We start from the raw sequence: 13,341 nt of genomic DNA, 5'->3' as shown, positions 1-13,341 counted from the left end.
TTGTAACTTTTCCTAATCAAAAGTTATATGGTCGTAATTCAATGATGGTAACTTTTTCATTAGGAATTTTATTTTTTAACTAGTGTAGAACATTGTTTGAAAATCGATTGAATTACTTTTTTTTTTTTTTGGTTGGTACAATTGAATTAGTTGTCCATTACTTTATTTAATTCTATCAATGATGGACAATGTTTCACTGGAATCCAATGGTCCAAATTATACTGAAAGGGACTTTTGTATTCCAAGGTACAACAACATAGAATACATTGCCTTGATTTAGAGCAGTGCATGTAATTGGTGGGACTCCCCATCAAAGGTACATTGTCATGTTTCCATGAGGGTAACTTTTCACTATGAAGTTTTACTAGGTAGAAAATCACTTGAAAATTGGTTAAATTGGTTGTTTGTTTTGTTAAGAGAAGAAACTATTCAGCAAGTATTTAGGGAATATTTGCTTAATATTTTCAATATTTGTTATTTTGTTGCCTTTTGTATCTTATCTCTTAGAGTCCTTTACATACATTGTATTTGCAACAAAAAAAAAAAAAAAAAGGCATAAAAATTTCATTCCCTAAAACCTAATTCTTCACTAAGTCTCGTGACTCCCTCATGTATCTCCTTCAATTGTAGTACCTTCCTTTACATATGTTGAAATTAATTGTTTTAAGTTGGTATCAAAGCTTCATTGGCGAAAGCCTTGCCGATCCATGTCTAAAGAAATATTATCTTCTTCATCTGCACCGACGCCGCCATTAATGCTGTCATCAATCGTCTCAAGTAACCCCACCCTCATGTCACCACCAAGTATTGGGGAGAAGCTAATTGGGATGAAATTTCTGATCTAGAAAGCATAGATCTCACCGTATTTATGAGCTGCCTAGTTACTGTCCATTCTGGATGGCACTAAACCTCAACCGGAGGAGACTATCGAGGAGATTGCACCGGGAAATGTTGTTATGCAGATGACCAATCTAGTGTTTGAAAATTGGAAATTTTGAGAGTCCATTGCCTTGCCTTGGATCCTCAATTCGTCCACCTCTTTGATAGTTGCCAAATAGACAAGTCACTCATCAACAGCAAGTGTTTAGAAGTATCTTGCCGCTCAATCGATTCTGGCATGTCCGCTTTATGGCTCTAGCTTCAATCACTCTCAAAAGGTCACCAATCCGTTACAAATTCTACAAGAAGCCACCAGCCTCACGGACTAATTAGCCGCTATTTGTGAGCCTTTATCTATTAATGAATATCATACTCAATTGTTTCGTGGTTTTGGTGCTGAATTTTAGGGTCTCCACACCGCAATTTCCGTTATAACTCAAACTGGGTCTTTGACAAAGAACCAACTTCATGCCTTAATTCTTGATCATGAGGGAAGGCTAGAGCTAAAGTCGGTAACAAATAACCAGCCCCCACTAGCGACTTTTCAAACTAGCCAAGGACTGCCTCCTTCGCAGTAGACCTGTCACGAGTCCAACAACTTCCATGCCACCAAAACATCTGATTTCTCAAGATCATTACCAGCATCGGAAGGCCGACAATTTCCTCAATTTCTTGTGCGTGTGTGCTTCGGGACCGACTATTATCCTCATCGAACGCAAGGCTATAGTTTCTACTAGATTCCAATGGTCATGTTTCGAGTGGCACTTGATTCGGTTGCGCTCAATCTGAAGTACATATCAAGTGTTATGAGTAGTCAACATATTTGGAAGCTGATTTGGAGTATCTTGATGATTGCTTGTCGAGAATACCTAATAAGAAGGAGTCCTATTATGGTAGGGAACTTAAAAGGAAGAAATCTAAATTAGGAGGAGTCTTATTTAGGAAGAATACCGGGATGGAATTAATTTTGGTGATTGCCCAATTAGAGGAATTCCAATTAATCGAGTAGATTTCTAATTGGGAGGTGATTGTCAATTAACTAGAGAGGATTCCTAACCTGGGAAGTCTACCACTTTGAACAGAAGGCTTGAGTGGAGGTTTTTGTGTGCACTAGAAAATACTCGAAAGAGAGCATAAGAGTCTTTAAAAAGTTGCTTAAAAATTGTGAGGGAAACACCGTTAAAGTGTTGTACCATTCTTCTTCTTGTCTCTTGTTTGCCGTGTTATGTACGTTTCTTTTTCTTTTTTTTTTTGCAAAGAAAATATACAGCCACATATTGCATGATCCTACCAAACAAAATTCCGCTATGATCGATTGCAATCCAACTTAATTTATAATGCAAAATGATAATTTTCAACACGACTTGACAATAAAAGCATAAATTTGATTCACGTGCTCGCATTCGAGTTGAATTCGTGTCGATGAGCTCAATGCAATTCACAAATGGTTCAAAGAGAGGTTGGGAGCAAAATGCACCCATCTAAATTAGATCTTTGCTATGTGGGCCAAAGAATATAATATAAGATGATGATCAGGGCATAACCATAGATGAGCTAGTGAAGTTCTCATAATGTGACTTGAACTACTTTTATAAAGCTTATGGGGCCTAGCCTAGGGAACAAAGTTGTAAGGATTGATTGAAGATGGGGAGGGACAAATGGTGCATTTGATTTAGCATTTTGAAAGCCCATTGGAAAAATACAAAACAGTTGGCCTAAAGGACTTTAGGTAAATGCAAATGTCGTTTGGTAAACTATGCTTTGAAAAACAACTTTGAAAGAAATATAGTTTAGTAGAAAATACATTTGAAAAGCTCTTTGGGTGATTAATATTAGTTTTTTTAATTTTATTTGTTTAAAATTAAAAAAAATAATGTATCCAACTTTTTAAATATAAATTTTGACAATAATACTAAAAAAATCGAATACATATATATATAATTTTTTTTTTTTTTTAAAAAGACCAAATCCTTCCTCGAAATTTTTTAATTTTTATTTGTTTAAAATTGAAAAAATAATGTATGCAAATTTTTAAATATAAATTTGAAAATAATGCTAAAAGATCAAATATATATATATATATATATATTTAAAAATACTAAATTTTTAATGGTTTAAAATTGAAAAAAAAATAATATATGCGACTTTTTAAATATAAATTTTAACAATAATACTAAAAATTTGAATACATGAATATTTTTTCAAAAAAAAAAAAAAAAAGGCCAAACCCTTCATTGGAATTTTTTAATTTTTATTTTCTTAAAAGTGAAAAAAAAAAAATGATGTATGCAACTTTTTAAATATAAATGTTCACAATAATGTTAAAAAAAAATCAAATTTCATATATATAATTAAAAAAAAAATCCTTCGTCAAAATTTTTAAATACAAATTTGAAAATAATGCTAAAAGTTAATTATATATATTAAAAAGACCAAACCCTTCATCAGAATTTTTAAATTTTTAATTGTTTAAAGTTAAAAATAAAATAATGTATGCAACTTTATAAATATAAATTTTGACAATAATACTAAAAAAATCAAATACATATAGATATTTTTTTAAAAAAGACCAAATCATTGGTTGAAATTTTTTAATTTTAATTTTTTTTGAAAAAAATAAAATAACTTTTTAAATATAAAATTGAAAATAAGGCTAAGAAATCATATATATATATATATAAAAAAATAATATATGCCCAACGAAGTTAGTTCTATACATATGACCAGCTTGAGAAAAATAAATGAGCCAAATGATGATGAGCAATATTAGTCAACCATAAACTTTGCGTTTGTGGATGGAATCAGTTCTCGATCCTTGGGAGGTACCAAATAAATGACTATTTGAATCGGGGTTTTGGGCATAAAGATTCCAAAAAAAGTGGTCCTAAACGGTAATACATCTAAAAAATTATTCCATCATTTGGATCTATATTTAAAAAAAAAAAAAACCAAACCCTTTATTTTTTTAATTTTTATTTTTTAAAATTGAAAAAAATAATGTATGCAACTTTAAATATAAATTTTGACCATAATGGTTAAAAAATCAAATATATAAATAATTTTTTAAAAGTACAAAATATATTTAATTTTTTTAGCATTTATATATTCGATTTTTAGCATTATTTTGGCATTTAAAAAAATAATAACGATGGCAAAATTAGTAATTTGAAGAATGAGTAAGGATAGTTTTGAAAGAAAAACATAAGTTAGCATTTGGCAAAATAGTAAAAGCTTAAAGTTAGTTTTTACTAATATTGGGCTTTTAGCTTTTCCAATGCTAGCTTTCATTTGAAAGCTACTAAAAATGGTTGCCAAATAGCCTAGTATTTTCCTAAGGGGCTTAGAAGTTGAAAGCTTATTGAGAATGCTGAACCAAACGCACCCAAAGAACGTTCCAGCAATGCAAATGTATTTTTGCAAGCTCATTGATGCTCGAGCATGGAGATGGAATGACCTTTCTCAACTTCCTAAACAAGTGCTCATGTAAAGGTGTTTTCTGGGATAAGGCCCTTAGAAATTCCTAACTCAATCGAAAAGGTCAAGTAGTGTGAATCTACAAGTCTTACAATATATATTGGTAATTGCTATAAGCAAAACATAATCATATGATAGTAATCATAGAACCTTTTCATCATGCTTAGTAATTTCAATGGGTGAGAAAATTTTCAAAGTTGGAAAAAGTATGATTGGTAGCTAGTAATTTTTTTTTAGTTCATTCATTTTGCAACTTCCCTAATCAAAAGGTACATTGTCGTACTTCAATGATGACAACTTTTTCACTAGGAATTTTTATTTTTTAACTAGTGTAGAATATCGCTTGAAAATTGATTGAATTATTATTATTTTTTTTCAATCGATACGATTGAATTAGTTGTCCATTCCTTTTATTTAATTCTATCAATAATGGGCAATGTTTCATTGGAATCCGATGGTCCAAATTATACAAGGACAAACTTTTGCATTCAAGGGTACAACAATATAAAATACGTCACGTTGATTTAGAGTAGTGCATGTAGTTGGTGGGACTCCCAATCAAAAGGTAAATTGCCATGTTTCCATGATGGTAACTTTTTCACTATAAGTTTTTATATTTAACGAGGTAGAAAATTACTTGAAAATTGTTTAAACTAGGTATTTGTTACTTTTCTTTGATTTGATCAACACCATATGTTGTTTCACTAAAATCCACTAGTAAACTGATCACCTACCTCTTCCACAATCGATATGGGATAAATCTCAACACATAGCTGTAGACTTTTTGTACTTAAGGTCACAACAACATAGAATTCGTTGCCCTAACTAAGAATAGTGTGTAAAAGGTTGGTGAGATTCTCAACAAAAAGCTATATTGCCCTATCTCAGTGATGTTAACTTTTCCACCAAGAATTTTCATTTTTCAATGTAAAAGTCACTTGAAAATTCGTTAAACTAGTGCCTTTTATTTAATTCGATCAACAACATATGTCGTTTCACCAAAATTCTATGGCCCAAACTACACAATGATTGACTTTTGTATTTGAGCCCATGACAACATAAAAGTCGTTCCTCTAATTTATAACAATTTGCATGCAATTTATAGAATACTGATAAAAAGATATATTGTTATTTTTCAGCAGTGGTAACTTTTTCACCAGAAGTTTTCATTTTTCAAACAGAGAAAATCACCTGGAAACTCGTTAAACCAGTGGTTCGTTCCCTTTTGTCTAATTCAACCAACAAAATATGTCGTTTCATTGAATTCAGTGACCAAATTACATCTATCCTCCTAAAACAGCTTGCATGCACGCAATTATTGGGATTCTCGACCCAAGTTATATTCCCATATTTTAGTGGCGGTAACTTTCTCAAGGAAATTTTTTTTATTCTTTTTAATCTGCATAGAAAATTGCTTGAAAATCAATTAAGTGGGCATGACAAAATTTCTGGAACGTAAATTGATTTCTGGTCAAAAATTGATTTCTCAATTTCTATTGTAAAAATTGAGAAGTAAAAAATTTTAGCTTCTAATTTTTTCTTCAAATTTATTTCTGGAACAGATTTCTATTCCAAACCTGTTCCGAGAAACAAAAAAATAGAGAAATAGAAAAGTAAAAATTTTATCACGCGCGCCCTAAGTGTCCGTTCCATTTGATAATCCTACTAAGTACTAACGACGTATGATGAACTTTCGTACTCGAGGCCACAACAACACAAAATTCCTAACGTGGGCCCGGCCCGGCCCGCCGAGGCCCAAATGAGACATCCATCGTCTTGCCGATCGCCCCTTATCCTGATATCCACTCTAACCAGCTCTCCTCCGTCACCGCCATTTTTGCTCCTCCGATTTTCGTCGGCCATGGCCTCTTCTCCGTCTTCCTCCCTTGCGTCCACGCTCTCGAATTCCCCATTTTGCCCCTACCCTCCCTCCAAATTCTCGTCCCCGCTCGTCTCCTTCTCCCGCGCCCTCCGGCCGCTCCCTTCCCTGCTCGACGCCGCCCGCCGGCACCGCCCTCGGGGAAGGGCGGCGGCGGCGGCGGCGGCGGTCCGAGCTCAGACGCTCGACTTCTCCGGCACCTTCTTCGAGGGCGGGCTGGGGTCCGACGACGACCCGGGGTCCCCGCCCGGGTCGGGCGCGACGGCGGTGGAGGACAGGGAGGAGCCCCAGTGCCCGCCCGGGCTTCGGCCGTACGAGACCATGGCGGTCTTGAGGCCCGACATGTCCGAGGACGAGAGGCTCGCGTTGACCCAGAAGTACGAAGAGGTGATGCGTTTCTTGAGCTTCGTGATGTTTTGGACTTTTAGTTCGTTCTGTTTCTTTTGATCAGGAAGTATAGGAAGAAGAGAACGAAACGATTTTGGTGGAGTATGGCATGTGCTATTGCTGGTATACTGTATAGGTTTGATTAGACATTAGCTGGGGGAAGTTGATGATGCAAGTTTGAAGCTTTGTTGGAGATTGTACGATGGATTCTGCTGAAAGAATTGAGAAGACACACCTCAGGATTATATGACTTTGTATTTGCTAATGTCCGTCTTGAGCTGTTGCTAGTAATCTTTCATTCTACTGAAAGTTGTCCTGCAAGAATCTAGCACTCATATGTAGATGCAAGAAATGCCTCTACAAGTGAATGTGCAATGTAATCCGGAGAGATATGAGACCGATAGTGATGAAACATTAACCAAAGAGGTGCGAATTATGTGCATTCAGAGAAAGGGAACTTTTTCACTTGGAGGTTGATTGCTTTTGCCAACTCCCCTTGGCTTTTTAGATTGGTAGGAGGCAAATTGTCATCGTTTATTTGGAAGGAACATAACTGACCTGGAATTTTTGTTTATGGATCTCGCGGCTGGTTGTGATTCGAGTGCATAATAGCGGCTTAGCTTTGTATGACGAGTTTAGTCTTCAGTGATTTCAGTTTCCCATTGGGGACAATGACCGAGTCTTTCCTTATTATTATCCGAGGTAATTGCATGTTCTGCATGTTCATGACGACGGTGGTCTTGCACTTGGTTGTGATTGGAGTTCATAATGGGGGCCTAAGCAGATCCTTTGTTGGTATAAGAATGTTGGTAGGAACTGATGTCATAATACATGATACATTACCCGCTTCACAAATCTAGGTTAGGTTTTGTCTTATTCCTCAACTGAGGCCAACAGTTTTCTTGCTTTCCCATTGGTTTTTTTTTTTTTTTTTTTTCCAAGAGTAAGTAATTTTTTCTAACTGGATCATATATTCGGCTGAACTGGCCGATAGCTTATCTCACCATGCTTATCACAGAGCATGAAATTGAAGGACATCTACCCTTTATAACTGTCTGTCAGATCCTTAAAATGAAAACGAGGAGACGAAAATGCCCTTACTTGCTTCTTGTAGTTTTTAAAAATTTTTGCATTGGGTAATATATGATAAACGGAGGCTATACTATTTTCTTATACAATATCTTAATGCCATGAACTTCTGGATAAAGAAATGAGCTGGTTGTGTTCGTGGTGGCTTTATTGACTAGAAGGGGTTCTTCAAGGTTGATAATCGTCTCATTTCATATAATCATCTCTTATTATAGGCTATAGTCATAACCCATCTCTCTCTCAGTGGGAAATCTCCTCAGGTTCCTTTCTGCTTCTGATGCAAATTTGATGCATCTTTTGTTGTTTTCTTATCCTTAGATTTTGGAGGTATGGTATAAAGGTAATGGGGGCTTAAAACATTGAACTGTCATGATTCTCTGATTTTGTTGTTCTTTCCCTTGTTTTTATGTGCTTATAATTTGAGTGTCAAAGTCTGTTTAAGGCCTTCATTAAGCATATACTGTAGTGATTCGATGTAATATCTGGACATTTCAGACAATATTACCTGCTTTCTGGTGTATTTGTACTAATCATCCATTTGCATCTGTATAAGCCTTGCATTTCTTTTTAGTTCTGTGACTGTACATAACACCCTTCAGCGGATTTGCCCTAAGAACTTTCTTCCATTTATAATGCTTGTGACGTGATTGATATCGATTGGACTATTCTACTTATCGGTTTTGATATGGTCTAATTCAGTGCAAAGTTTAGCTTAACTCTTAATGTGCTGAATTTCTATCTGTCAGTGTTGTCTTATCTGCTAATTGAGGTCAATAAGTCCAAAGCTTCTCCATTAACATTCTGTTTACAAGATTTCATGTTTTCTCTCCTTGGCTATGTCGCTCCTGTTTTGTGTTCATGTTTTTCCATTTCTAGCAGAGTTTGTTGCATTTCTGTCAGGGAAGGATGTTTAGGTCCGAGCATGGTCAAACTGTGTATATTATCTTATCACCACTGTCACTGGATACATGTTGAAAGGACTAATGAGCCCTAGTTGCAGAAGTGTTTTTAACCTCTTTTTTTTTTTTTGGGAGAAGCTTCTCAAGTGATGGTTCAAGCTGCATGCATATCACTTGATACTTGCTATTGTCACGAACTTGAGTCATCTTGCTAACGGTGTACATTGTTGCAGCTGCTTGTTGCTGGAGGCGGAATGTACGTTGAGGTTTTCAACAGAGGTGTGATTCCATTGGCCTACAGCATCAAGAAGAAGAACAAAGCAGGGGAATCTAACACCTACTTGGATGGTATCTACCTTCTCTTCACCTATTTCACCAAACCCGAGTCTATTGAGACTCTGGAGGCGACCCTGAATACTGATGATGACGTAATCCGATCATCTACCTTCAAAATAAGGAAGAGGAAGTATTAGTTTCTTTTGTAAAATCACAGGTCTCTCGCCAGAGGTGGAAAGGAGGCGAAATTCTTGCATGCGACCAATTTTACTTATGGTTCTGCTTTTGCAAATATTGCGGTCCGGCGTTATAGCTTCTTCTTTCCTATTTTTTTTCACCCTTTTCTGCTGTAGGATAATCCGGTTGGTAGAGGTGGGCTGGTGAGCATATCCGTGGCTTGTATGTTGTGCCCTGAAGCTTTGTAAAAGAGCAGTTCCTGGAAATTATCTTGCATTTTCCTTGGTTATTTGAAGCTCTTGTGGGATGTTCTCTCCCCCTTCTCTCTCTCTCTCTCTCTCAACCAACCCAACTAGAGTGACGATGAAGTTGGTTGCATCTTCACATACTTGCACTTGGAAAACTGTCGTCATGTATGTTTAGTGTACAACGAGTCGATATTGATTAAATTTGGGTCGGGCCCTTAATAAGACACCTGCCATGCGACATGACTCATGTCCAAGAAAGTTTCCCCAAAACATACCTTATCTGAAGTCCAATCGACTATTCGTGAGTTTTTCACATCCTTTTTGTTCGCTTCTATTGGCTTTTCGCTCTCCGGAAGGAGGCAAAGGCTAACTAAACAACAAGCTGTGCGTTGATGTCATAGCACGAGGCACGCTCAAAGTGCATCCATTGCGCAAAAGTTTCTAGAGCCATTTACGGCTCGAGGGCTCATCAAATCAAATAATGTTGCATACAATACTCCCGGAGGTTGAAACCTCGTAGACAACTAAAGATATCTAGGCTAGTGTCCTGACGATCGTCCACTGACGAAGATCACGAAATTATTTGAATCTAGCATAAGTACCTGAGTTGGAAGGCACTATCCACAAAATCAAATGTCCCTCTAATCCCTTCTTTAATCGCAAATGTCCTACGTGAGGGCTCTACAACTTAATAATAATCATTTTTCTGTATGCACACCGAGGCCACGATCAGATATTTCGTAATCTAATAGTGGTTGGACTGACCCTTTTCAACTACAACATGATGATCGTCACCCACGCCATCGGCGACTATTATAGGATAAAGTGGAAGCACTTTTCATTATGTTACTATTATTATTGTTGTTGGTGGCATTATTTCTCAGTTAGAAAAAGAAAAAAGGAAAAAAGGAAACGTGGGAGAGATCGAGAGATGCACATTTCTGCGTCACAGATTGAGAATCCGACTTTCAGTGGTGTAGTTGTAGATCTTATCTCTCGCCCACTACGAGAGAGAGAGAGAGAGAGAGAGAGAGAGAGAGAGAGGGAGGGAGCTTTCGTTCACGATCCCCATCAAAGCGAGAGCTCTGTCGATAGATGAAAAGGTAACAAAAGTACGTGCTCGCATCGATCACCAACATCTGCTAAAACGATAGCAAACAGAAAAGAAGAAAAGAAAAAGAAAAGAAAAAGATGGCAACTAGGAAGAGTGTGAAGGATATCATGATATTGCAGAAGACTTTAGTGAAGTCATGTCTTGATGGGTCTCATAAATCAAATCACTGAAAGCAAGAGCAAGATCTTCTTTTGGTATTGAGTTGAAGTTGTTAATTGATTAACATTTGAAGGAAAGAGGAGGGGTTTGATTTTGCTTAGATATGGAGGCTCATAGTGAATAATTGACACGTGTTTGGTCTAAACTTCTCTGTAGTGATTCTAACCTCATAAAGATGAATAATTGCTTCTTAGGAGCTGTTCGAACAAATTCAAAGGCATTCCCATCATCACACTTGTGCCTGACACATTCTTAGAGTAATTTGCTTTCGGAGCTTATAATCGTTTTAGGGTCTCTATCCTTTGATTGCGATATTTCATTTGATGGAACATACAATGAACGCTTCTTTCTTCGAATAAAATGTCCAATTTGCCACTATCCAACATGGTGCAACTTGTAAAATGATGAATACTGATCGAAACATTTGCACGGGGATCTGATGAAGAAGAAACATTCTTTGATCCTTCCAATCATGACTAATGAACCACCAAGCAGATCGAGGCATTACATGTTATCGAAGCTTGCACTAGTTAAAGTAGAAGCTGACACTTTTTCCAGGCGACAGCTGTCCCAAAGCGTGCTGGCTCCAGCCCTATTTATTCTTCAATACTGGGCTTCTGCTGATAAAGAAAGAACATTTTGAAGATTTTTAGAAGGTGAATCTCATTGGACCTTCGCTTTTTGGAGTAGTGCGTGGACCGCTTTCTTCATTTTAAAGAAGAATAAGTTCCCCCAATTCTATCGGTACAGGGAAGAGGGGCCTTGGCTTGGCCCCCCCTCCTTCGACACCCACCTCCTTTCTTCTTTTCAATGTTTTCATAATTAGTTCCAAAGGCGAAGAAAATGGATGTGTTTTCATATAACTCAACTTATGGTGTATTGACTGATTTATAAATTGTTGAATCTAGTGGATTTCATATATATTTGATGATTTGAACCATTTGATTTGGAATGGACTGATTTTAGATAAGAATTAATTGAAAGATGAAAGACGAACGGATGGTCTTGATTGGATCGTCTTCTTGACCATGTATGAATCAATGTCATGAACAGCTAGGGAGGTTAGGTTAACATCTACACGGAAACCATAAAGTCGTTTGTCAATTGGAAAACACACATGCCTACCTGACACATCCTTTTTTCTCTCAGCTTTTCAAGGCAATGCCTACCTTGAACCACTTGGGTCAATCTAATGGAGAACAGAAAGGAAAAAGTATTGCCTAACTCGAATGACTGCTCATGTAATGAATCAGATCCATAACAATATCTTTATGAAAAAGTAAATCCTAAGCTGCCAGTGCGAAGGAAGTTTTACCCAAGCCACCTTTTCAATCATTGGTCAAATCAGAGGTGAATGAAGTCGTTTGTGTAAAATTTTCTTTATACTAGTGATGTGTGTCATAATTACTCAATTTTTACTAAATAATGGTGTAGTGTGAGTAATTTGTCAAATTTGATTACTCGTGTGCATAGAAAATATATCCACAAGTATTACTAACAAGAGACTTCCTCTAAATTGTAAACCTATTATTATCTGGATATATGAGCTTAATGTGTTTTAGATTTTTTGAAAACTCATAGGTTCGAGTACAACAATCCACTTACTTAGAAATCCATAGAATACCTTGCCAGCCGGTTAAGATCAGACCTTTTGCTTGTGCAAGTGGGCCTTATCCAAAGCAATTTACATGCAATGAGTGAGATTTACCTTTAAATTTGCAATTGAAAACCCCATATGGCCCAATCAACTTCACCAATCTAGAGGGGGGATGATTACCAAAAAAGTCATAAACCTATTACAATTGTACAAATTTAGTTTTAAACTTTTTTTTTTGTTGCCAATTTAGTCTTAAACTTTTTACAATTGTGTCAATTTAGTCCATCCAACCAAAATTGGTGGCCGACATGGATGGACACCCGGGGACACGCCATTTGGCTGGTGAATGTTGATGTGGCAATTTTTAAATTTATATATTTTATATATTTTTATTTTTAATTTTTTTTTGAATTTTTGGATTTTTTTTTCCCACCTTCTTCTTCCTCTAGCTAGCAAGGTTAGCATCGGTGGCCCTTGCGATGGTCCTTGCTAGTGGCCGGCGAGGTTGTCGCCGAGTGGTGGCCGGCGGGGCGGCGGGGTGAGCCTCGCCGGTGGCTAGCGAGGCGACCTCATCGCCCTTGCCTCGGCCGCCACCGGCCAGAGGAAAAGAAGGTGGGGAAAAAATAAAAATAAAAATAAAAAATAAAAAATAAAAAATAAAAAATCGAAAAAATAAAAAATATTAAAAAATTGTCATATCGGCGTTCGTCAGCCACTGTCCCCGACCGACGTCTATGTGAGCATCGACCGGTCAATTTTGGTCGGATGGACTAAACTTGTACAATTGTAAAATATTTAGGACTAAATTGGCAAAAAAAAAAAAAATTAGGACTGAATTAGCACAATTATAATAAGTTTATGACTTTTTGGTAATTCTCTCATCTAAAGGGTTTTTATGAGCTTCTGTTTTGTATCTCTTTGGTACAGAAAAAAAGATACTTTAGTAGCATCACTAATCACTAGGCAAGCTCCATCCAAATCAATAATCATTTGGAACTTCTCTCTTTCTTTGGCAAATAAACTAATAGCATCACTCATCACTCTGCAAGGTCCATTCAAATCGATATTTATTTGGAACTTCTTTTTCTTTGCTAAAAATCAAAATAGTTTATAACACTCGTCGCTCGATAATTCGTGTACTTTGAATCATGGATAATGTAAGA

At 36.5% G+C, this 13,341-nt stretch overlaps 1 protein-coding gene across 1 annotated transcript; it reads left to right on the top strand.

Moving 5' to 3' along the window:
• Nucleotides 1-6,160: 6,160 nt before the first annotated feature.
• On the top strand, nt 6,161-9,389 carry LOC104441679 (30S ribosomal protein S6 alpha, chloroplastic). The gene is made up of 2 exons (XM_010054865.3): nt 6,161-6,619; nt 8,841-9,389. The coding sequence occupies exons 1-2, from the start codon at nt 6,215-6,217 to the stop codon at nt 9,078-9,080; spliced, it is 645 nt and encodes a 214-aa protein (XP_010053167.1). The 5' UTR covers nt 6,161-6,214; the 3' UTR covers nt 9,081-9,389.
• The last annotated feature ends 3,952 nt before the right edge of the window (nt 9,390-13,341 follow it).

Source organism: Eucalyptus grandis, chromosome 4, assembly GCF_016545825.1.
Source record: "Eucalyptus grandis isolate ANBG69807.140 chromosome 4, ASM1654582v1, whole genome shotgun sequence".
In the NCBI taxonomy this organism is placed as follows: domain Eukaryota; kingdom Viridiplantae; phylum Streptophyta; class Magnoliopsida; order Myrtales; family Myrtaceae; genus Eucalyptus; species Eucalyptus grandis.
The sequence above is the reverse complement of the archived record's forward strand: the minus strand, read 5'-3'. Positions and strand labels throughout refer to the sequence as shown.

What these genes read in the sequence shown, in the direction of transcription:
- LOC104441679 (XM_010054865.3), top strand. Translation starts at nt 6,215, where the DNA reads ATGGCCTCTTCTCCGTCTTCCTCCCTTGCGTCCACGCTCTCGAATTCC. An exon ending in TGACCCAGAAGTACGAAGAG is followed by an intron (nt 6,620 to 8,840) that starts GTGATGCGTTTC and finishes ACATTGTTGCAG; the next exon opens with CTGCTTGTTGCTGGAGGCGG.